At 41.6% G+C, this 23,762-nt stretch overlaps 1 protein-coding gene and 2 pseudogenes across 23 annotated transcripts in view; 1 reads left to right on the forward strand and 2 right to left on the reverse strand.

Moving 5' to 3' along the window:
* Nucleotides 1-23,762, forward strand: part of Tlk2 (tousled-like kinase 2) — a 94,253-nt gene that overhangs the window by 69,097 nt on the left and 1,394 nt on the right. For all 23 annotated transcript variants that reach the window (XM_087572382.1, XM_087572386.1, XM_087572383.1 and 20 more), the window contains 6 exons: nt 1,468-1,559; nt 10,398-10,487; nt 12,843-13,012; nt 13,994-14,132; nt 19,019-19,130; nt 22,136-22,243. In XM_087572382.1, coding sequence (XP_087428508.1) covers nt 1,468-1,559; nt 10,398-10,487; nt 12,843-13,012; nt 13,994-14,132; nt 19,019-19,130; nt 22,136-22,243 — 711 coding nt within the window. The remainder of the gene's footprint in view (nt 1-1,467; nt 1,560-10,397; nt 10,488-12,842; nt 13,013-13,993; nt 14,133-19,018; nt 19,131-22,135; nt 22,244-23,762) is intronic.
* On the reverse strand, nt 298-390 carry LOC120095467 (U6atac minor spliceosomal RNA; annotated as a pseudogene).
* Nucleotides 4,244-4,633, reverse strand: Cycs-ps6 (cytochrome c, somatic, pseudogene 6; annotated as a pseudogene).

Below are 23,762 nucleotides of genomic sequence, written 5' to 3' on the forward strand. Positions count from 1 at the left end.
AAGTGCATTCACACTGTGTTCTTGTTAGCACTGTTTACCATGACTGGGCCTTTGGGGCAGTGCTGATTTGCTTTCAGTGTATTATTTATACTTACTCAAACTTCAAAAGTCTGTGCGGGAAGGCTTACCCACAGACTCATGCTCACCTTTTGTTTGCAAATAACACAGTTGAGCTTTGATGAGATAGTTTTATCCTAGCTTCTTAGAAAGGGTTGTAACCAGGGAGGGCATCGATAGTGTGGTGACAGCTATGTACCTGATTTTTTCAGATCACCTGTGTAGTGATCATCAAACAGTAAAAACAGTTGTTGCCTTGGCCAGTGCTTGTTACCAGGCTTGAGGCTTTCCATCCTTGTCAAGGTCCATGCTAACCTCTCCTTTTACAAACACTATCCTCCCACAGATAAGTTCTGTTCAGGACCTTTCTACACCTTTTGTTGCATTTGATAAGCATTAGTGTTTTCACAGAGTAGGTACAATATAACCTAATTGTTAATGTCTTGAAATATTTTTTACAGTAAAGCCATAATGGTGTTAGATGCTTCAGAGTGTTAGAAAAATTGTTCCTCATCTCTGAAGGTTTTTCTGCTATACACTATACCCATTTTGCTCTCGCATGGCAAGACCTTTGTTTTATAAGCAGCGCCCTGTTGAACACATTGCTTTCTCAGAGATGCAGTGGGAGACTGTGGGCCATGGCCGCCTCTGTCCCCTGTGGGAGTGCTACACGCTTGTGTCTGTGTGCACAGATGCAGCAGCGCTGCTGGACCAAGGCTGAGCCCACTGGGCTGCTGCTCCTGAGAAGAGCACATCCCTGTGTGCTGTTACTGGGATTAAGACTTTGCTTTAATTTAGTTGGTAGTTGTGGCACCAAATGTAAGGCTGCTGTTTTTCTTTTGTTTTGTTTCTGTTTCTGTTCTTATTTTAGTAAACACATCACACTAAATTGTGGGATACTTTTGTGAATGGTCATACCAATGATCATATCCAGCTGGGTTTTTTTCCTATAGGAAGCAGTCAGTATGTGTGTGTCCCAAGATTTCAAAAGGAAGGAGACAGTGTTGATGCATGTGAGTTTTCCAGGCTAGCTGAGAGGTGAGAGACAACTTCAGGAAGAAAGGTCTAGGTCAGGAGGGATGACATCCAGAGTGAGCGAGCATTGTTGGGAGCAAGCGTGAGAGCATGGAGTGGCTTTCTGCTTGTGGTGTTTGCTTGAGTTTGTCCTCTAAATCCCACGGTGCCAGTGTGTCTGGAGACTTCTAAATTATCTGATCACAGTTTTCAGGAAGAGGGTTGCAACATTGGAGCAAGTACGTGACATGTCATCATTCGCTGTGGCTTTCACTTAATAATGTATTTTGGACTTTGTGTTGGTTGATTTGTTAACTAGAAGCTTCAAGTGAGTTCCCTGTAATTCTTGTTAGTATTTATGTAGAATATAATTTATTCCTTTTTTTTTTTGAATAGGCGTTTGATCTAACGGAGCAAAGATATGTAGCTGTGAAAATTCACCAGTTAAATAAAAACTGGAGAGATGAGAAAAAGGAGAATTACCACAAGTAAGTGTTGCTGAAGTGTCTGATGTTTCCACAGACATTAATGATAGCTAGGCTGTGTGCATTGTGAAAGTGCTTTGGATGAATTATTGTCAGTTTTCTTTAATTGTCCTTACTGTCCCAGCAAAGAGAGCATACTCCGTGTCTTACCAATGATAAAACTGTACTTAGAGAACCCGAGACCATCAGAAGCTGAGTTTAAACACAGCCATTCCTTGGTTAGGGCCTGTGCTTCTAACTCCCTTCTGTTGTTACTAAAGATAGCTACAGTAAACTAGGCCCCAGAAACCATTATTTGTCTGTAGGAACTCAGTGTCATTCCCTTAGTCGAATGGCAAGGAGACAATGGGACTGGAGGGATGGAGTTTTAGTGAGCCTCAGAGGCACATGCTTGACTTGAGCCCCTTAGTACTGTGTTCTTCCTTCCTTTGGCCCAATCATTTGCATATCTCAAATTTCTGTGTTTCTAGTGCGCTATCTACTTCCTGTGGTTGCCTCTCTTGAGAATGCCAGTAAGATGGCAGCCCTTTTCTGTCCTTTGGATTGCGGGGCTAAAGGGTGACTTCCTTGGAATGAATTGTTACTACGTATGCAGCTGTGCATTTCTTTGTTCCACTGATGTCAGGTTTTGTCATATTCCCTCCTGAGCTTCTCAACACTGGAGTTCATGGCTCATTTGTTTTGGAATCTCCAGACTTACTTTGCCATTACATTTCCCACCGAGCAGTTTTGTCTCTTTATGGTAGATAACAAATATTGAGTGAGGAGGTTCTGTCCCTGAAAGGAGGAAACAAGCCCCTTTGATAATAACAAACGTTTTGGTTACAGAAATAGCCTGGGCCTTAGTATTTTGCTTTTTGTTTACTTTTTTTTTTTTTTTTTTTTTTGACTATTTTTCTCACAAGACTTTGGAGGAGAAAAAAGACTTCTAAGTCTTAAGAGGAAAGTCAGGTAGTTCCTCATCAGACAGCTCTTCGTGCCTAGACTGGGACAAGTCTTGCTTTAGACCTTTTTACACTGTGGACCTGGAAAGTCTTTCTGTTCCACACTGGTTGGTAGCAGACCTCAGCACTACATGAGAGAAGCAGGCTTTAGGCAGAGTTAGGACAGGGGATGATAAGTGTCTCATGTACAACTCCCTGTGTGCACAAGGTCACATGACAAGCAGCTGCAGTCCAGATGTTCCTGAGAAGCCAGATAGAATATTAAAAGTGCATTCCAGTCACTTGACATTGGGAATATATGGCGTGCAGCAGTGAATGCCAGGAACACTTCAGAGAAGGAAACCACATGTTCTGACCAATTGTAAATGAAAATTGTTCTGTTGTCTTGAGACTTGCAGCAATGGTTAATGGTGTTGATCTAGGATATGCATATCTCTACAAATACCCTTTAGATATCTTTGGAACCTGTTAGTAGTTTACCTGTCATTGGCTACTGTAAAACAGTTATTTCTAGGGACCAAGGCAATCTTGAAAACATAATTTCTGTGCTGGGATTTGTGTATATTTTGCCAAGACATAGACTCAGCTCTAGCTTTTTGTCTGACCTTAAGGGAGCTGTGACACTGCATACCAGAGAGACTTCAGAAGGTAAAGCCAGGCCCTGGTTCCTCCTTGGCAAGCAGGGTGAGCCTCAGTGGTTAGAGACTGAGGTATTTTATTTTAGTATTACTTCTTCAAGAGGGTCTCATGGTGTAGACTAAGCTGGGCTCAAAGTTAAAGCAATTCTCCTGCCTCTGTCTCCTCTTAGTGGTAGGATTTTAGACATGTATACCATGTCCAGCCAAGTGGTTGCCTTTCATTTCTACTGGAATTAGATCAAGTGAAGTGGCTGGAAAGATGGCTCAGTGGCTCAGAGCACTGTCTCTTTCAGAGATCCTTAGTTCAGTTCCCAGCACCATATTGGTTGGCTTACAACCATCTGTTACTCCATTTCCAGGGCACCTGACACTCTATTCTGGCCTACACACACACACACACACACACACACACACACACACACACACACAGCACTGCCCATACACCCCACACACACATATATACACATAGACTTTTGTTCATACATATAAATAAAAATAAATCAGAGAGAAAGGGATAGACTGATAGACACTGCCTCCTTTGTCTAAACTTTTGTCTTCTAACCAGAACTGTGTGTAGTATTCTTTTTTTTTAAATGTTAAATACTCTTTATTTGATATCATACATAAACCACAGTAAATGCCTTTCAGTGGTGAAAGGCAGCATCATTGATGTAGGGAATTCTAATTAAAACAGCATTATCAGGAATAGTTCTGTCCTGGTGTTTAGCATTGCCTGTCAGGCCAGTGAACACACACTGAAGCCCAGGTGAGTCTTCTTGTTTCTGAGAGAGTGATAGAATTTTCCCAGTGTTTAAACATATTCATATACCCAGTTATATAAACTAAGTACAAAACCATTCAATAGGTTTGAGGCGACACCCCCATAATTATGGAAAGTAAAACATTACTAATCAAGTCCAATCTTTTCTTGAGAAAGAGAGAGCAGTGATAGCATTTATACAACTGGAAGTGTTACTTTAAAAAAGATCATATCCACTTTATGACAAGTCAGTTTTACTTAAATCGGGGCTGTCCTACAAAAACATTGTTAGCCATTCATGATCTGAATTTGGTATATGAATTAAATTACGGTATACATTAAAAGTCATGAGATACTTGTTTTGTAATAAATAAGGCAGTGGAATTACTCATTTTTAAGATAAGCTATTAGTTTTGCCCTTTCTCCCTACTTCTTAATTCCAGCAAAGATCATTTTTGTTCCAGGGATATACTTTTTGGGATTTTTCCAAATACTCCATAAGGGTATCCTCTCCCCAGGTGATGCCTTTGTTCTTGTTGGCGTCTGTGTAAGAGAATCCAGCAGCCTGGCCTGTCTTCCACCCAAAGAGACCATGGATGTTTGGTCTAGTCTTATGCTTGCCTCCTTTTTCCACAGTGTGGCACTGGGCACACTTCTGAACAAAAATCTTATTGCCTTTTTCAACATCACCCATTTTAAATTCGGTCCAGGCTGGTCAACAGCACAAACGATCAGACTCTTGAACAGACGTCCCGTTCTCTGTGTGCAGTATTCTTAGTGTTTCCTCTTGAGGCTGATTTGGGGGAATCGTGGCACCTGAGATAGATTGCCAATGGCCATTTCTCAGTTGACGTATGACTTCCAGTTTTGCCTGGGAAGAAACCTTCAACACTTCCACATTTGATTTTAAATTAACTAAGTGATTGGAAATCCTACTTTGTACTGTGTACTATAAATAATGACCAGTCGGGGCTGGAGAGACGGCTCTTTAGTTAAGACTTTTGCTCTTGCAGAAGACCTGAGTGTATTTCCTAGCACCCATATGGTGCTTATAAACCATTGTCACTCCAGTTCAATAAGTAAATCTGTTTTTTAAAATGAGTGAATTGGCTAAGTCTCATTAACTTCTCTGAACTTGACTTGGGTCAAGTACATAATAGGTTTTGAAGAGCGCTTTGATAATTTAGTGTCAGATTAACATTGAAGAGGACGTGTGCTTAGTAACATTGCCCTGCCCAGTAAGGTCTTATTAAATCGTTCTTCTGTTTGGGAGATAGTTCCCACTTTTGTTTGGAGCAAAATAATCTTTTCAGTTAAGAAGAACCCTAAACAAAATAGAGCATTCTTGCATTTGTTGACTTTTGAGACTTGTGCCTCTCTTTAGGGGGTGGGAAAGGGCATTAAGGACAGGCTCCTGTGGGTCCCAGGCTGGCACGATGCTAGGTGATAATGACCTTTAACTTCTGCCTCCATCTCCCAAGTAGGATTATAAGTATACAACATCCATCATACCGAATTCCTTCTTTTATAAGCACGGTGTAAGCTTGGTATATTACTCCTGCAGTATGAAAATGACAGGTTACTATTTTTCTTTTATTTATATAAAGGGTGGGTGAGGCAGAGCTGGGGTGGTAGTATGTGGTCTGTGTGTGCATGTGCATATTCATGTGGAAACTAGTGGTCTTCTCAGTCACTGTCTGCCTTAGGGTTTTGTTTTTTAATTAAAAAAAAACCAAAACTATGACCGTGTGGGTTTACAAGCACACGTTTAAATGCATGTGAAGTGTCAGATACATCCAACCATGCATGTTCCAGAGACAGAACTCACATTGTCACAGAACAAGTTCTCTTTCTGTTGAACCATTTCACCTCTTTTTTTTTTTTTTTTAAAGACAGAGTATCTCACTGTATTTGGAGTTTGCCATTTTAGACAATCAGCCCAAAGATCCCCAGATCTGCTTGTCTCAATACCCACAGGCTTTTTATATGGTACAGGGGTCTCAGCCTGTATCCTTCAGCCTGCATAACCAACATTTACTCACTTAATCATCTATCCCTCCCTGCTACGTTTCTTTAATTTTCCAAAACATAACAAAAATCTAAATAGGAAAAATTACATATTAAGCAGTCTTAATTAGTAAAAATAATTTATATCTATTTCTGTATGGATTTATATTATTCTGGGCTGGACAGATCGCTCAGTGGTTAAGAGTACTTGTCTGCTCTTTTTTTTTTTTTTTTAAATAAATATTTTTTAATTAACAATTTTTAAAAAGTATTTCCTGTGTGTGGATGTTTTGCCTATGCATATGTTTGTCCTGCACGTACACTCAGTGCCCGTGGGGGACAGGACAGACAAGGGCATCAGATCTCCTATAGGTGGAGTCAAAGATGGTGAAAGTAACCACGTGTATGCCAGGTAATTGAACACGGTTCTCTAGAAGAACAGCCCATGCTCCTAACCAGTGAGCCATCTCTCCAGCCACACCTACCTTTTAAAAAGTTCTTTTTAAAAACATAAGAGATTGTGAAAAGATCTATCCCAACATGTCAGTCAGCCACACCTCCACTGTGCTTTTTTTTTTTTTTTTTTTCTGTCCTCATCCCCAGGCCCGAGTCACAGGACACCTCTCGGGCCTCTCCTGACTTTTGAAGTGTCTCTAATATGTGGGATGCTTCATACCCTATTACATGTGTGTTGATATGTACAGTCACGGCGGCATCCCGAGTCTCTTGTCCTTTGGCTTTTCCATTTGACCACAACCTGAAGCATTTTCTGTATCTGTGAACAAAGAAACCCGTTGTGTGTGTGTGTGTGTGTGTGTGTGTGTGTGTGCGTGTGTGTGTGTGTGTGTGTATTCTCATAAATGCATATGGGCTTCAGCTGGTGCAGAAATATGTGAATTCTGCAACTCAGAAGATTAATGTCGCCCCGTGCTTCGAGTGTGTTTCCCTGGAAAGAGTGTCTTGTCTCGTTAGAGTGCTTACTACTGTCATAGATAAGTGTAACATGCACCCCAGCGTTATCAATAACTAGTAACCTGTAGATCACTGCCTCAGTAGCAGACATTGTTTGTGCCCTACACATAAGGTTGCTCATCACGGTCCCCGGACTGTAACATCACTGCCATTTCATTGAGGGAATGTGGGAAGCAAGTGGCGTCTTTCAAAGGATCGAGTAGGGGCTCGAGAGATGGCCCAGTGTGTTGGGTTGGGAGTGAAAGCTGAGAAAACTGGCTTCAGGTGCAGAAGCTTAAAAATGAAAGTTTTATTTTCTGAGCACTCAGGGAAGTGGTCAGTTCTGGGTCTGAACGATGCCCCTGAAGGGAGATTGTACAACGGGACCACATAGTGAGGGGTGGGCTGAGGGGAGCTGTGGTGTTTTCCGGTTGTATTTTAGCACTATGGGTTAATCAAGGGAGTACCCAATAGAGACTGGGCCATATCCAGGGATGGCTTTAGAGTCCTTAATTCATTCTCCTAGACATTAGGTGTGGAGCTCAGAGTGATAAGGGGGGCCAAAGGAGTGGGTCAGCTGCATGTAGTTAATTCGAGCAATTGGTTATAAATTTTTATAACGTACGCACCTTGGTTTAGATAACAGAAATTTCTATATTCTTTACTGGTTAACAGACAATTAAGAAGACATTTGGAAGGCCCTGGGTTCGGTTGTCTGCTCTTTTCAAGAGGTCCTGAGTTCAGTTTCTAGCACCCACAGGCTCACGGTGGTGATGCCCTCTTCTGGCATGCAGGTGTGCATGCAGATAGATCACTCAAATACAGAAAATTGAAGAATAATTTATATCTGAATTCATATGTTCTTATGTAATAGCCTTTAAATATTCTAATATAAAAGCAAGCATTTCAGAAATCTGTTTACATCATTTCATAAAAAGAAAAAAGAATGCATTTTGTTGTATAAATTTATCTGCTTTCTTTTTTATAGTCCTTTATTCTTTTGGATGCTAACTGGAATGTTGATTGTGAGGGATACAGGTCAGTCATGCCTTACTCAGTCATGCCTTGCTGGACAAGGACAACAATAGCCTGAGAGCCTGACAGGGGCTGTGTCGGACTTGCTATTAGGGATTCCTGTAGTTGGTGAGGACATCAGTGTAAATTGTCGGACTTTGGATCTCATTCTGTAGCCCAGCTGACTTTGAACTCATGCCATTCCCCCTGCCTCAGTGTCGTAAATGCTGCTGTTCCTGGGTATGCTACCATACCTGGCTTAGATAATGAAAACTTTGAATGAGTTTCATTCTTAACTTTCTCTGCCATTGTTTCCTTTGTTTTCTGTGCATTTATGATGAAAATAATCTGTACTTTGAAATATGCAAAAGTTACTCAAAGGAGCATGTAATTATAGTCTCGAAGTTTGCTTAACCAGAAGTAACTTGAACAGTGATCTCTTTAGACCAGAGTTGCACATTGTTGCTGTAATTTTATTTTGTCAGAGGTAATATTGCACTGAATTCTGAGTCAAGCTGTTTTGGTGAAATGAGGTTTTGAGCCAAGGCTGTGTGTGCTTCGTACCCACAGAAATGCATCTGTAGATTTCTCACTCAGTGATGAGGAAGCTGGAGTCTCGGGAGCCAGGTCTCCATTCCTCACTCAGTGTGTGTCTGCTACTTCGCGGCCTTAATGTGGACCTGCCATTTCTATATAGAGAGACAGTGATGATAAAATGAAGCATTTAAGTTATATGCTTTATGTGTACTTTTTGATATGTTGGAACATACCAGCTTCAGAAACCACATTTTTTCATTTATTTAATAGAAAATTTCTCTTTTCTGACTTCTGCCTTAAACGAAACATCTCAAATGGTGTTAAGTTGTTTAAAGCAGTTTCTAGTTACTGTCTATAGATAAGAACCACTTTTAATACCTTTTGATAAATATATGATGTAAATGTGTCTGTGTGTGCGTCACTCCGTGCATGCATGTGTGCCTCATACTGTGTGTGCAAGTGTAAGAACCTACATGTAAAGACTAGAGGACAGCGTTATATGTTCCCTAGGAGCCTTCACCATGGTTTTCTGAGACAGGGTCTCTTATTTGACTTCATCAGTGAGCCCCAGAGACCCATCTTTCTCTGCTTCCCCAACACTGGGATCTTAACCATTGGCCACCGCACCCAGCTGTCTTGAGCTCAGGTCCTTGTTACTTGTAAGACAAGTAGTTTGCTGACTAAGCCATCTCCTCAAGCCCTTGCTCGCTCTTTGAAAATTCTTTGTGTAGCTGATACATATCTCACATATATAATACACTTTTTAAACTAGAAAGGTACGTACGTTTTAAAGCTTCTTTAATTAGATTTATTTTACTTGTTAGGACTGTGTGTGTGTGTGTGTGTGTGTGACAGCACTCTGTAGGTCAAAAGACAAATTGTGGGAGTCAGTTCTCTCCTTCCACTGTGTGAGTCTCAGGAATTTAATTCAGGTCACCAGGTTTACTTGTTAGGACTGTGTGTGTGTGTGTGTGTGTGTGTGTGTGTGTGTGTGTGTGTGTGTGTGTGTGTGTGTGTGTGTGAGAGACAGCACTCTGTAGGTCAAAAGACAAATTGTGGGAGTCAGTTCTCTCCTTCCACTGTGTGAGTCTCAGGAATTTAATTCAGGTCACCAGGTTTGGTAGCAAGACTCTTACCTGCAGAATATCTAGTGGTCTAAAAAAAAAATCGTTTTGTTTTGTTTATCGTGTTGTTTAGTTTCAGGTGAAGCCTTTTGTGGTGATTGATGGTTGTAATTGCAGCACTTTGGAGGTAGAAGCCAATGTCAGTAATCCTTCACCACTCGTCCACCTTAGGGACAGGGTCTCAGTCGGTCCCAGAACTTGTGACCATCTTCCCAAGCTGCTATACAGATGGACTACCATGCCCACTCAGAATTTTCAGAGGTGCTGGGGTCCATGTTCTGATCCCCATGCTTGCATAGCAAGCAAGCACTTAGTCATTATACCATCTCCCCAGTCCTTGGAAGCATCACTATAGGAGAGAAGACTAATTTTTAGTGTTGGGGATTAGCATAAAAGAGGTGTGGTTGTCACAGAAGAGTTGGCATCCGTTCATTTAAGAAATATTTGAGGGCTGGAGTGAGGCTCAGAGATTAATAAGCACATGGACTACTTACTCTTTCAGAGGCCCTGAGTTCATTCCCAGCACATGGGAACCACATGGTGGCTCACAACCATCTGTAATGGAATCCCATACGCTCTTCTGGTGTGTCTGAAGAGAGTAACAGTGTACTCACATACATAAAATAAGTAAATGTAAAAGAAAATACTTTTTAAAAAAAAATATTTGAGCACCTACTACTTTCTCAGTGGCAATAGATAGAAAAGATGAGTGGAAGTAGACTGATGAGAGTGATTAGGTGGGTTGACCAGATGCCTCTAAATGGAGCAAAGAGTGGACCTGTGGGAGTGGGAAGTGCTAGAGAAGTGAGGGTAAGTTCTGACCAGCAGGCCAATGCTTGCTTTTTACGCTTCCATTGTGTTTACAGGCATGCGTGTAGGGAATACCGGATTCACAAAGAACTGGATCACCCCAGAATAGTGAAGCTGTATGATTACTTTTCACTGGACACTGACTCGTAAGTCCCACCCCTTCCCCTTACTTTATCTTCTTGACATAATGAATCCTTGTGGACTGGAGCTTAGATCTGATAATTTACAGGCAAATATTTATAACAATTCAGATTTGGATCAGCCAGACATCTCTTGACTAAAGGATAAGGACACTTGTATGCTGGTAAAAACTGTCTTGACAGAAAGTTAAGGTGATTGTCAGTATTTGTGGCATAAATATTTCCATTATGTCCAATGTTAAGATACCAACTTAAAAAATTAGCGAACTTTATTCTAATTTATATACCATAAGATTCATCCATCACAATTGAGTGGGTTTTCATGTGTGTCACAGATCTATATGGACATTATCCAAAATCATTTTGACGTTTTCACTCTCAGAAGAAACCTGAACCTTTTTACTGTCACTTCTCCATTTTACTCTCCCTCTGTTTAAGCAGACACTGCTATCTGTAACCTTAGAAATGGTGTTGGGAACAGTCTCACATGTGGAATCATGTAGTATGTGGTCCTTTGTAACTGATTTATTTCAGTTAACATGATGCTTATCCATCCATGTGTGTGTCTGTTGTCCTTATTTGTTTATCCCTTCTTACAGCCAGATTTATCAATTCTTCTTAGTCTTACATAGAGTTGTCTAGCCCAGCTCACAGTGTTCCTGAAAGTGTAGCAGTCAGTCCTTACCTAGGAACTGGTTCAGGCTGGTGCTGTCATGGCACTAGCAGGCCTAGTGATCGTGAGTATAGACTGTTGAAGAGAGCCTCAGCCCCACTCTGGAGACTGAGGAGCCCAGCCAGCCTTAAGTACCACAGTGTCCTAAAGCAGGAAGGTTTACGTGACAAAAGTAAAGAGAGCCCAGTGCTGCAGGTTGGAATACAGGTTCCTGGGCAATAGGATTTTAGAATTGGGAGGGGGTCTTAGGGTTCAGCCTTTTGGAGTATCAGAAAAACAAAATTATTTGTGTGAGATTTTGGTCCTCTTGATACCAAAACTCAGTAAACTGCAGCGCATTTGGGTTTATTCGGGGCTTAGGGATATTTCAGTGTTTGGAAACTTTTAGTTGCAGATAGGCCTGAGTCAGAAGAGCATAAGATCCCTTAGGCCTGGCCTGTAGATGGTACCTCAGTCTCCAAAGGATGTCCAGGAGTTTGGTCTATCCACCTGGAAGCTCTCTCAGACAAGCAGCCCATGTGTAGACATGTATCCAAGAAGAGGGTCTGACTCATTTCAGCATCTCAGATAAGAATGAGCATTTTGAACAGGCTCCCAGAGCATTGGCATGCCTTTTAGGTGTCATAAAAAGTATAGTTTATTGTTCAGTCCTGAGATTCTGCAAGTGTGTTTTTGTAGTCAGTTGCAGGGTGGCTTGAAGTTCAGCTTATAGCTGCTCACCGCTACCCCTCATTCCACTGCATTGGGAGGCATCTCTGGTAAGCCTTGTCAGTGGGTGTTCAGCTGGGTTGACCTAGTGGGTATGCACACAGCTCTGGTTTCCCTTGTGACCTGATTTCTCATAGCACCACCTTCATCCTCTGACCCTCTGGTTTTAAGCTGCTAACAGCTTCCTGCTGTAACTGGTCACTAGGGTGTCTTACTGGACAGTTTGTCCTTTTAGATCTTCAGCATACGAATCAAAGCCTCTGTCTTCAATATTCAAGTGGTTTTTATTCCCTGGTTAAGTCCTGACTGAGAAACCATAACCTAAAAATATTTTTTAAAGTATTTTTATCTCTCAGGAATATTCAAAAAATACAAGGAAACATCAATTTGAATAGTCGGGGGGATAGATGCGTTACTTGTAGTACCAACAATGGTGTGCAGTTTTAAATGGGGAATGAATGATATATTGACATAAATATGAGTAAAAGAATTCATACCATATGGAACACATTTGTGTAACCTTTTGCCAGACATAGTATACAACCAGTTCTTGAGACATGGGCAGAACCTAGACTCTTCCTTAGTGTATGCATTCGGTTTTAATAGACACATGCAAGGATAATCGTGTGATTGATCACTGTATAATAATGGACATGTGCTAAGGGTATTCAAAGGAGACCCTGCTATAAGAGGATGGCTAGCTCACACATTATAGTTCTTGTCAGTGTTCTTAGAAGAACTATGCCATAGTGAACTTTGGCACAGTTGATGCCAGTATGGAGATTGCAGAAGCTCATCTCCAAGAGAGCAGTTACCTCACCTCCTATAAGCTTTGGCGGCTGATGCAGAATAGAAGAGTGTTTTGGGAACAAAGAAGAAAGGAATAGAAGCTGTAATACCTGAGTTTTCACTGAGAGTGGTTTAGATAGTTTTAATCTGCTTTCTACTCCACTGTTAAATGCTGGTTTATGTGTCTTCAGGTTTTGTACAGTATTAGAATACTGTGAAGGAAATGATCTGGACTTCTACCTAAAGCAGCACAAATTAATGTCGGAGAAAGAAGCCCGATCCATTATTATGCAGATTGTGAATGCTTTAAAGTACTTAAATGAAATAAAACCTCCCATCATACACTATGACCTCAAACCAGGTATGGCTGACTTTGTGTCTTTTAAGTGACCTTTAAGTTTGTTAAGAATTTGACAGGAGCTATGAAGACCCAACAGTACATCACTGTGGATGCCTGGGCAGGAGTGAGAAGAAAGGAGTCCTGGGCTGTGCCTGGTGCTGGGGGTGGGTGGATAGGTGGGTGGGTGAATGAGTTAGATGAAATTCTCTGGAGAAACAGTACCTTTGTGTGTTGAACAAGGAACATGAATGATGTCATTTAGGGACAACTGTTTTGGCAAGTTCCATTTTGGCTTTGTCCCATTATTCGCATATGCAGTAGTTTATCTCAGGTCTCCCTGATAAGTACACATATGCCTCATTTCCTCAAGACCTGAGCAGTTTTATATAATTATCATTTAGCTTGGTAGGCATCAGGAAAAGGCAAGAAGCTTTTTCCTCCTTACCTTTTGTTTTTGTTAGGTGGCTTTTAGTTTGTTTAAATGTGTGTGCTTGTCATCTTCTTTTCTGTGGAGCTGTAGCTTGGCCTTCCTCTTCTGTTGGCTGTGACCACTCACTGGTCTGTTTCTAAAGTCACTACACTTTCCTGTTGTAGGTGGCGCTGTGGCACCACTTTTGATTCCCAGAATGCTTTCTTTAGATCTCCCCCACCCCCACCTTCCTGAAATTGCTGTTCTAGGCTGGCTAGCATAGAGAGCACACTGAAAGTTCATGTGAAATTTTCCCACCATTTTTTTTTTCATTTTCTTTCTGTTTTTAATCACCTGTACAAGTGATATTTTACTTTGGCAAGTCATTTTTATTTCCAGTGCCCAGCATAGGTTTTGGCACATTAAACAGGAGATTCTAAGAAAATAGAAATTTCCAGTGGTCACTGAAGATTCTCCCAACATTAGAATTAGACTGTTATTCCTAAGATTTAGAGTTCACTGATCCCTTTTTGAGTATCTTTTCTCTTAATAAAGAAAACTCTGTTTATTCATGAAAGTTTTTATCTTCTTAGGTAATATCCTTTTAGTAAATGGTACAGCGTGTGGAGAGATAAAAATTACAGATTTTGGTCTTTCCAAGATCATGGATGACGATAGCTACAATTCAGTGGACGGCATGGAGCTAACGTCACAAGGTGCTGGTACTTATTGGTAGGTATCTAGGTCTGCCCAGTCAGCTGCTGGGGATGTGTGTGGCTCTGCTCTACTGACTCCTTAGTGATTAGCAATTAATCCTGTGTGGTTTGACTTTCTATATCAATTTCTCTTCTGTTTCCTTTCTGTTCTGGAAAACCCATGAGAGAGTGCTTGTGTGGCCCGGAGATAAGTGTTTGTTACACTGTGCTGACTGTACAAGGTAGCAGAGAACAGACTTGCTTAGTTGCCTAAAAAATGGCCCTGGATTCTTCACAGTTCAAGTAGAATCCTCTCCTTGTGCGAATAGCATGAGGATTTGTTTCTAGGGTAATGATTTGTCAAGTCAAGAATTAGGAGTTGTAAAAGTCAGGATAAGACTAAAACAAAACAAAAAAATCTATACTATCCCATGAAATCTCTACATGACAGAGTGTGCATGGTTGAGCAGAATTATATTTGTGTCTGTTAGCATGTCCTAAAGGGTTTGCGGCTCCTTCCTACTGAACCCCTGCCGCCCTTCTCCCAGTCACCTGACCCCACCTAGCTCTGCCGCACAGGTCTGTGAGCACTCCTGCCTGCTATTGGCTCTTCACTATTAAGACCACAAAGCATACCTGTGCCTGGGACATGTATTTTTGTGAGTGATTTTATGATTTTATTCCCTTCTGAGTGATTACACAAAGCCACATTCTGCCTTAAATGATTCTTAACCCTGAGAAGCCTCCTAGCACAGAAGTGGTAGGTAGCATGCTGCAGCATCCCAGCCTGAGAAGGCCCCAGGCTTGGAATCTTCCTAGTAATGAGGGGCTCTAGTGGAAGCGTACAAAGGGGCATGCCATTCAGAACATGTGGAATGAGTCCTGGTCTCCCAACTGGTCCTGCTGATTGTTAGGTGGACAGTGACTGCTTTTCTGTTTCTCTTATGCTTGTGAAATGATATCTGTAGTCAAGAGTCAGTTTCTAAGTTAAAACTTTGGAAGTCGGGCTGGAGAGATGGCTCAGCGGTTAAGAGCACTGACTGCTCTTCCAGAGGTCCTGAGTTCAAAACCCAGCAACCACATGGTGGCTCACAACCATCTGTAATGAGATCTGATGCCCTCTTCTGACAGGCAGATGTAGATAAACCACTCATATACATAAAATAAATAAAACATCTTTTAAAAAATGTCTCGTTTAAAAAAAAAACTTTGGAAGTCTAGGTTTTAAATAGAAGTTACATTTATAGTATTTACTTGCTGTGAGGGATATTGTGGGTTAGTGTGCCTGTCACTAAGGGGTACAAAAACACACAGAATTGGTACTTCTGGGAAAGAGGTTTATACCTCTACTATATACTATATGAGTTCACAGGAACTTGGATGTAAGCTTTGTATTTGTTAGCTCTCCACCTCTCCACCCCCTCTCTCATATGTTTAACATACCATATCTAGTAGTACACACTAATCCCAGTACTGGGAGGCAGATGCCAGTAGATCTCTGAGTGTAAGGCCAATTCCAGGTTACCAGGTACACGGGGAGACCCTGAGACCCTGTCTCATTGCTACCTGGTGCTGTTTTTGGCAGTTTATTAAAAAATTAAAAAAAAATCATATAATACTTTGCCCCAAAGTCTCTTCTTAGATAATGTAAAAGTTATGTCTATGAGCAAAGGTGGAAGCTGGTTGATGGTTACTTGGCTGTCTGAGTTTTCTGTTTTAAGCATATCTGAGTATTTTTTCATAGTGAAAAGTAAGATAGAGGATTTCTGAACTAGCTGTGGTGGTGTGCACATCTGATCCCAGCACTCAGGAGGCAGAGATAGATGGGTTTAAATGAATTTGAATCCAGCCTTGTCTACATAGTGAGTTTCAGGATAACCAGTGTTATATAGAAAGACCTGCCAATAAACAAACAAGTTAATGAATAAATAAATGAGTCCTAAGTAAACAAAAGAAGGTTTCTGAGGTTGTTAAATTTTTAGAACTTTGTCATAATCATTGACCTCAATATATTATCTTTTTATAATGATGACCCAAGGAGATAAAAACAGGCTGGGGGTGGGCAGGCTTATAATATTTTAAATAACTGTGGGTTTTAGCTATTCATTCCAGAATTGTACAGTTGATGAAGATAAATGAGCTTGGAGACTAGAGAGATGGCAGTGGTCAGATTGCTTTCAGTGTAAGCCTGAGGACTGACCTGAGTTAGGATTTTAGCACTCAAAAAAAACCCAGCAAAACCCATCCACATGTCTGTAGTCTCCAACACTGTGGGGCAGAGACAGGAGAATTACTAGGACATGGCTCCAGGCTCACTGAGAGAGCCTGTTTCAGAGGAATAGGTGGTAGCTACCATGGTGGCACAGGCCTTTAATCCTGCCCCTCAAGGCAGAAACAGTGATCTCCAGGCCAGTCTAGTCAACACAGCCAATTCCAGATCAGACACGGCTACATAGACCACGATGGAGCAGGACACCTGACAGTCTGTTCTCCATGCACAAGTGTGCACACCTGCACAAGTTTGTGCATTCACCATACACTCTTGCACATATGCAAGATACGTGAGTAGGGCAAGGTGGGTCGTGCTTTTAATAACAGCCCTCAGAAGACTGAGGCAGGAGAATTGAAGCAAGTGTTTGATGGTGAGGTCAAGAGCAGCATGTCTACAAAGTGAGACCCTCTCTTAAAACAGGCAAGGAGCAAGAGATGATGGAGTACAGGGTGTACGTGGGCATCGTTCTGAGCGTCACTCCCTCTGTGTGAGGGTGTGTGTGGGGATAAGTATGTGTGAGGGTATGTATGGGGATAAGTATGGGCCTAGTTTCTTTACAATCCTTCTAAAAGCTCTTGGTAGGAAAGCACAATAATTGCTGTTTTCAGCATTATAAAAAAATTTAGTTTTTTTCAATACTAGTCAGTACAGAAAAATTAGTTTACTTCTTCATTTACAGATAGAGAAACCAAATCTTGGAAGTTGATTTACCAAACATGTACTGTTTAGTTGAACTGTCTTTTACATTCTAAAAATCTTAATAAATTAACCACTCTGCCTCTTAGATGAGTTCACTACCCCTGTTTTTCCCTGTCACCTCTTTAGGAAAAAAAAAACAGTATATTTTTGCAGAATAAAAATAGATTTCAGCGGTCATTTTTAGAATCAAAGTTCTATTTGTTATGCACCCAAAGCCATATTTAAGGTGATGTGTGGTAAACACCCAGCAGCTATAAAATCAAGGATCTGAGGATCCGAGTGCCGCTTGGAAGAGCTGTTCTTACCATTTTTTCTTTTGTTTACATCTTTTTAAAAATATTTTTTGCTTCCTCTTTTAGTCCTAGTAAGTTTTTCAGTGTTTAGGATGGAGGGTTTTGTTTTGTGTGGCACTGGAAATCCACCCCACAGACCCATCACAGCTGAGCTGCACCTTCAGCGTGTGTCTCAGGATGCATACGTTTGTGAGATGGTCTATCGTAGGCCGCAGTACTCATCATCCATACGTCTGTTAGGAAAAAGACAAGAAATATGACAGTAAACACATGAGAGTAAACACGTTTGACAGAGAATGTGGATGAGCGAAGAGACTTTAAGTTTAGATTTTTTTTTTTTTTTTTTGGTTCTTTTTTTTTCGGAGCTGGGGACCGAACCCAGGGCCTTGCACTTCCTAGGCAAGCGCTCTACCACTGAGCTAAATCCCCAACCCCCAAGTTTAGATTTTTATATCAGGAACACAGCAGGATCCCAATTAAAAGGTTTTCCTTAGGCTGGACTTTGCTGGTCTGGATCTACAGAAATTCTTCTAATGTCTTCAGAAATTGGCCTTCAGCAGAGCTGTGGCTGGGGTACCAAGCATATTTCTTTGATCTCCTAGATGCTCACAGGTACCTTACATACTGACCAATTTGTTATAGGCCTCTACCCCGTAGATTTTTTTAGAGGCCAGTGGTTGGGAGAGAAGGGGTTTAGATAATGGTCTTTGTGTGGGTTTTACTGCACTGTTAGTCTTTCAGCTGTCTCACTCAGAGTAGGAAAATGCATCTTCTGATAACTCAGACTTTAGTGTCACTCTGGATTTTATATTGGAATTGTTGTGGTAAAAACTTCCAGAAGATACTGCCTTAAATAGGAGCATAGACTCTGCTCTCAAAGATCTCTAGGTCTTGAATTCATTTGAACTTTAAAACATTTATTAATTCAGGGACTAGAAAGGTAGCTCAGTGGAAGCTCTGAGTCAATCTTTAGCACTCTATAAACATCGATTTTAGAGAAGTCAAACCTCTGTTCTTTTTAGCTGTGTTTGAAGCTATCATAAAGGGATTTTGTTTCTTTTTTGTCACCTCATGTTTAAAAAAAAATATTGTGGCTGAATGTATAGCTCTGCTAGAACACTCCCACGCATGAGACCCGAGGTGTGATCCCAGCTGTCACCATCACTACAAAATACTATCAACAACAAAACTTGTGAATGACAGACACTTGGAGTAGACACAACCCTGGGAAAGGAGGCTGGGGCAGGGGTGGGATGGGGTGGTCAGAGTGAAACTAGAGAGAATATTTACCTCTCCACATATAGAGAAATAACATTTTAATGCCACATAGAGACATTACTGCCTCTGTAAGTCCTAATGTGTGTCTTTCATTTACTTGTATATATTTCTAACCTGATAGTTGAATCTTGAGTGTTGGGTATAAGAGTGTGTGTGTGCGTGTACGTTTCATATAAAATGTTATTTGTTTATTGAGAGACAAGGTCTTTCTCCTTAGCCTTGGCTGTTCTGGTTGTCACTATTCACAGAGTTGTACCTTCCTCTGCCCCTGCCCCTGCCCCTGCCCCTCAAGTACTCAGTGTTACCTTTTTGATAAGGCCTTTTATTTGCCTTTTTGTATATAACTTAGATTTATATATTTAATTTTCTGTTTTCTCCTAGGTATTTGCCACCAGAGTGTTTTGTGGTTGGGAAAGAGCCACCAAAGATCTCAAATAAAGTCGATGTCTGGTCAGTGGGTGTGATCTTCTACCAGTGTCTGTATGGGAGGAAGGTGAGGAAGAAGGCGGTGCAGCAGCCTGGCCCACACCCTCCTCAGTGTGGGTTCTCCTTTGCAGTTAGTCATTGGAATCCTAGAAGGAGTGGTTTAAAGAACATACAGACTTCTCAGTACATGCTTTGTGTATTCCTACAAATTCCTGCCTGAAGAGCACCTACTGCACTCCCACGCCATCAGGGACATGCATGTTGCAATTCTCAAATATAAGACATGTTTTCATTCTGATGTGAATTCATGTAAAATAGGGTGTTTTTTTTTTTTTTTTTTTTTAAGATCTTGTTTTATAGCTGTGTTTGGCCTGTACTATATAGCGCAGACTGACCTCAGACTCAAGGTTCCCCTTACCATAACCTCTTGAAACTGGTACCATAGCACATCTGTCTTGAAATCATTTAGTAACTTGAACAATCTGCCCAAAAAACTTTCCCAAGCTTTCCAATAGGATCTGAAACATTCCCTAGATTTTATTTGTAACCACTTCATTAGATAAAAGCTGTTGTTAATAAAAAAAAAGAAAAGAAAATACTGTGCTTTGTGTGTGCTTGTGAAGCTTAAAAGTTGACCTCAGGTTTGACATTAATTCTCCATCTTATTTTTGAGTAAGGTCTTTCACTGAACTTGACTGGGCTAGACTAGCTAGCCAGCAGGTCCCCACATCTCCCCCCTGCTGGGACTACAGGCCCATACTGCTACATCCAGCCTTTTTATCTGGAGGCTGGGAGTCAAAATCAGGTCCTTGTTTTTGTATAGTAAGTAAGCACTTTATCCACCGAGCCACCTCCCCAGGCCCCTCATACTGTTTTGTTTGTTGCTTTTGTTTTGTCGAGACTGGTTCTCCCTATGTAGCCCTGGCAGGTTTGGAGTTGTCTATGTTTAGATCAGGCTGGCCTCAAACTTCCAGAGATTGTCCTACCTCTCTCTGCCTCAAGAGCACTGGGATTAAAGGAGTGAATCACCATATCTGGCAAAGATTTATTATTTATGTATGTGTGTGTATCTCTGAGTACGTGAGTGTGTGTGCCCATGGAAACTGAAAGAGGGTAGCAGATACTGTCCTTGTTTGCTTTCTCATGCTGTGATAAGCACCATAACAAAGAAAAGCCTATTTTGAGAGGTATCGCTTGGCATATCTGGATCATAGTCTACCATTGAGAGAAGTCAAGGCAGAAACCCATGGAGGAATGCTGCTTACTGGTTTGTTCTTTGTGACTTGCTCAGCTTGCTTGCTGATATCAGCCAGGACCACCTACCCAGAGTGACACTGCTCACAGTGGGCTTGGCCTGTGCACATGAATCTTGAATCCGGAAAATGCCCCATTGACTTGCCTATGGCATTCTGATGGATACATTCAACTAATGTCTCCCGATGACTCTGGCTTGTGTTAGGTTGACAGAACGAACCAGCACAGACACCTGAGTGCTAGAGTTACAGAGGTTGGGAGATGACTGACTTGGATGTTGGGAACTGAACTGGGGTTCACTACAAAAGAGGCAAATACTTTTAGCTACCGAGCCATCCAGCCACCTCTCTCCTCCTCTTGTGTGCTGAGAAGGTGGTGTCAGAAAGCGTTCCTCAGCCAGGTGTGGTAGCTCGTGGGAAACCTTTAGGCCCAGCTCTTGGGAGGCAGAGGCAGGCAGAGCTCTTGACTTGAAGGCCAGTCTGGTTTACAAAGGGAGTTCCAGGACAGCCAGGGCTATAAAGAGAAAATCCGTCATAAGAAAACAAACAAACAAATAAATAAATCACAGAAAACCAAGGGCTAAGGTTGTAGTTCAGTGGTACAGTACGTAGCTAACATCTACAGAGCCCTGGGTTCCATTCCCACACCCACACAAACAGTATTTCCTGTCTGTTTCTAGTAAAGGTGTTACATCATTAAGACAAAAAATGATGGTGCTTCTCCTTGTGAGCACATCTGTACTCCCACATGTGTATAGCACACACATGCTACGGCCTGTTGTGTATTCATATTCCTTCTGCCTTCAGTATGTGTGTGCTCTAGTGTTTAGTTAGGCTGAACTTGGGCATAAAGCAGATGGGGATTTTGTAGGCCCTGTGAACTCTTAATATTTTTATTAGATTCCCAGTGCAGTTTTAATGTGGGTAATGCCTTCCTCTTTGGCCTCTTGGTCTTGAGCCCACCTCTACAAGACAGAACTATGCAGGAGTAGAGCTTAGTTACTTGTGTACTGTTTAGTGTTGAATTGTTACTAATACTAGTGATAGAGGTTTTGTTGCATTATTTCAGATCTGTAAGCAGCGCTGACCTTTTAGCCTGTTTTTAAACTTTTTTTTTTCTTGAGGTAGGATCTTTGTTATATAGTCCAAACTGGCCTAGAGCTCACTGTGCAGCCTTTGTGGGCTGTGCTGAGATTACAGTTGTGAGCCACCATTCCTATCCCTCATACTGGGTGTGGGAAAACATTTTCTCTTGTAACCTGCTTTTCTCTTTTTTAGATTTATTTTGTTTTTGAGTGTTTTTTTTCCTACATGTGCATATGTCCACTACATGAGAGCCTGGTACCTACTGAGCTCAGAATTGTACACAGGATCCCCTGAAGCTGGAATTACAGATAGATGTGACCCACTATGGGGCTCTGAGAGTTGAACTCAGGTCTTCTGCAAGAACAGCCAGTGTTCTCCATCTCTGAGCCATCTCTGCAGCCCCACCCACGACTTATTTATTTTTCCATCCTTTTTGTGTACATATTAGGTTGGCTAGTGGCACATAAATATGTATAGTCACCAAAGATGTGAGTCAGAGTTCAAGAGACAACTGGTTTCTTCCTGATTTGTTCCTTACCGTGAGCAAAGCTAGAGACAGGAGAGACTGCTTCTACCTCTTTGTTCTCCCTTGAGTGGCCTTAAAGCTCTGGGCCTCCTCATTAAGTGTGAGAGGTGAGAGTTAAAGGAGGCCATCCCCAATGTGGAGACTCTTCTGTGGTACTGAATTGTGTAACCAGAAGCCAACCTACTTTATTCTGTTTTTGTATGACAGCCTTTTGGTCATAACCAGTCCCAGCAAGATATTCTACAAGAGAATACTATTCTTAAAGCTACTGAAGTACAGTTCCCGCCCAAGCCAGTAGTAACACCTGAAGCAAAGGTAAGTTTGACTCACTAACAGCAGAAAAGAGCTGCTTCCTGTGCCATTTCTTTTCATTGGTCGTAACTGGATTAATATGAAATTGAGCCATTATTAAGCAGCAGGATAGGGACAAATTAGTATTCTTAAGGATAGTAGGTAGAAGAGTAATGCTTATGGTCTGCCCACCCCATCCCCACATTCAGTAAAGGAAATATTCACAAGCAGATTTCATTCACAAAGGCTCTGTGACATGTGACAGGGAAGTCTATGTGCACTTGGAAAGAGTTATACCTGGCAGAGTGTGTAGTAGGAAGGGTACCCAGTTTGATGCCTGTAAGGGAGGGTGGTTTGTTTGTATGTAAGACTACATAGGAGAAGTGATACAGGAGTGAGTGCTAAGGTCAAAGGTAACAGCCCCCTGTCCATTTCTGATGGCACGGTTGGGGTAGGTCTCAATGTTGAGATGCTATTTGATCAGTATCTTGAGCAATGTGTAAGGGCCAGGTGTAGATTTGAGGGAAGGGCGTTCTGCAGGGAAGGGCAGGCTGTAGAAGAGGTGCAGAGCCACTGTGAAGCGAACTGTGCGAAGCAGGGGACTGTGGTCCAGTTGCTGCTTGAAGAGCCTACACAGGCACTATGTGAAGAGATGTCTACTTAGTCTGTGGCCTGAGAGCCTTTCATGTGCTCACCAGGAAAGGCTCATCAAAGCCAGGAGTTCCATGTTCCTGTCAGTGACTATGTCTCTTAGCTTCCAAATACGTTAATACCCGTGTCTTCAATTTTGAAAAGCTAGAATTGCCTTTCTATCTTTATATTTTGATAATTAAACATTTGAAAAAATAAAAAGTCAATCACTTGTTGCATGTTTTAGGTTTTCCAGAAACCCATTTTGTCTCACTTACTCATGCTGAAGTCTGAACTCTAGGCCATTTGCTTGCTGACACACACTGTCTCTAGTCCCATCGTTCACCAAGTTTTACTTTTTCTGTTAATTTTAGGTTCATAACAAAATAGAACATGAAGAGCATAGTCTCTCCCTGCTCCACAACTTCCCTTGTTAACATGCCTTCATCATGATAGGACATGTTATTGACAAGCCTGCCACACACCATTATCGGCTTACTCTGAAGAATAGACTCTGTATAAATGTAATGTTTTACACTTAAAAACTGAGCCCCTGGGGTTGAGGATATAACTGAGTTGGTGGAGTGCTTGCCTGGTGTGCACAAAGCCGGTCTTGCATCCCTAGCACTGTATTAACCAAAAGTGGTTGGGTGCATGTGTGTAATCCCTGCATTCCAGAGATGGAGACCGGACGATCATTGTTCCGGGTCATCCTTGGCTACATTTTGAGTTTGAGACCTGCCTAGGATACATAAGAGCATGTTTGAAGAAAAAAAAAAAGTTGGGGCTGGGGATTTAGCTCAGCGGTAGAGCGCGTGCCTAGCAAGCGCAAGGCCCTGGGTTCGGTCCCCAGCTCTGAAAAAAAAGAAAAGGAAAAAAAAAGTTGATTAATTTAAATAAATTGCATTATTAA

The sequence above is a fragment of the Rattus norvegicus genome, chromosome 10 (genome assembly GCF_021556685.1).
Source record: "Rattus norvegicus strain SHRSP/BbbUtx chromosome 10, alternate assembly SHRSP_T2T, whole genome shotgun sequence".
In the NCBI taxonomy this organism is placed as follows: Eukaryota; Metazoa; Chordata; class Mammalia; order Rodentia; family Muridae; genus Rattus; species Rattus norvegicus.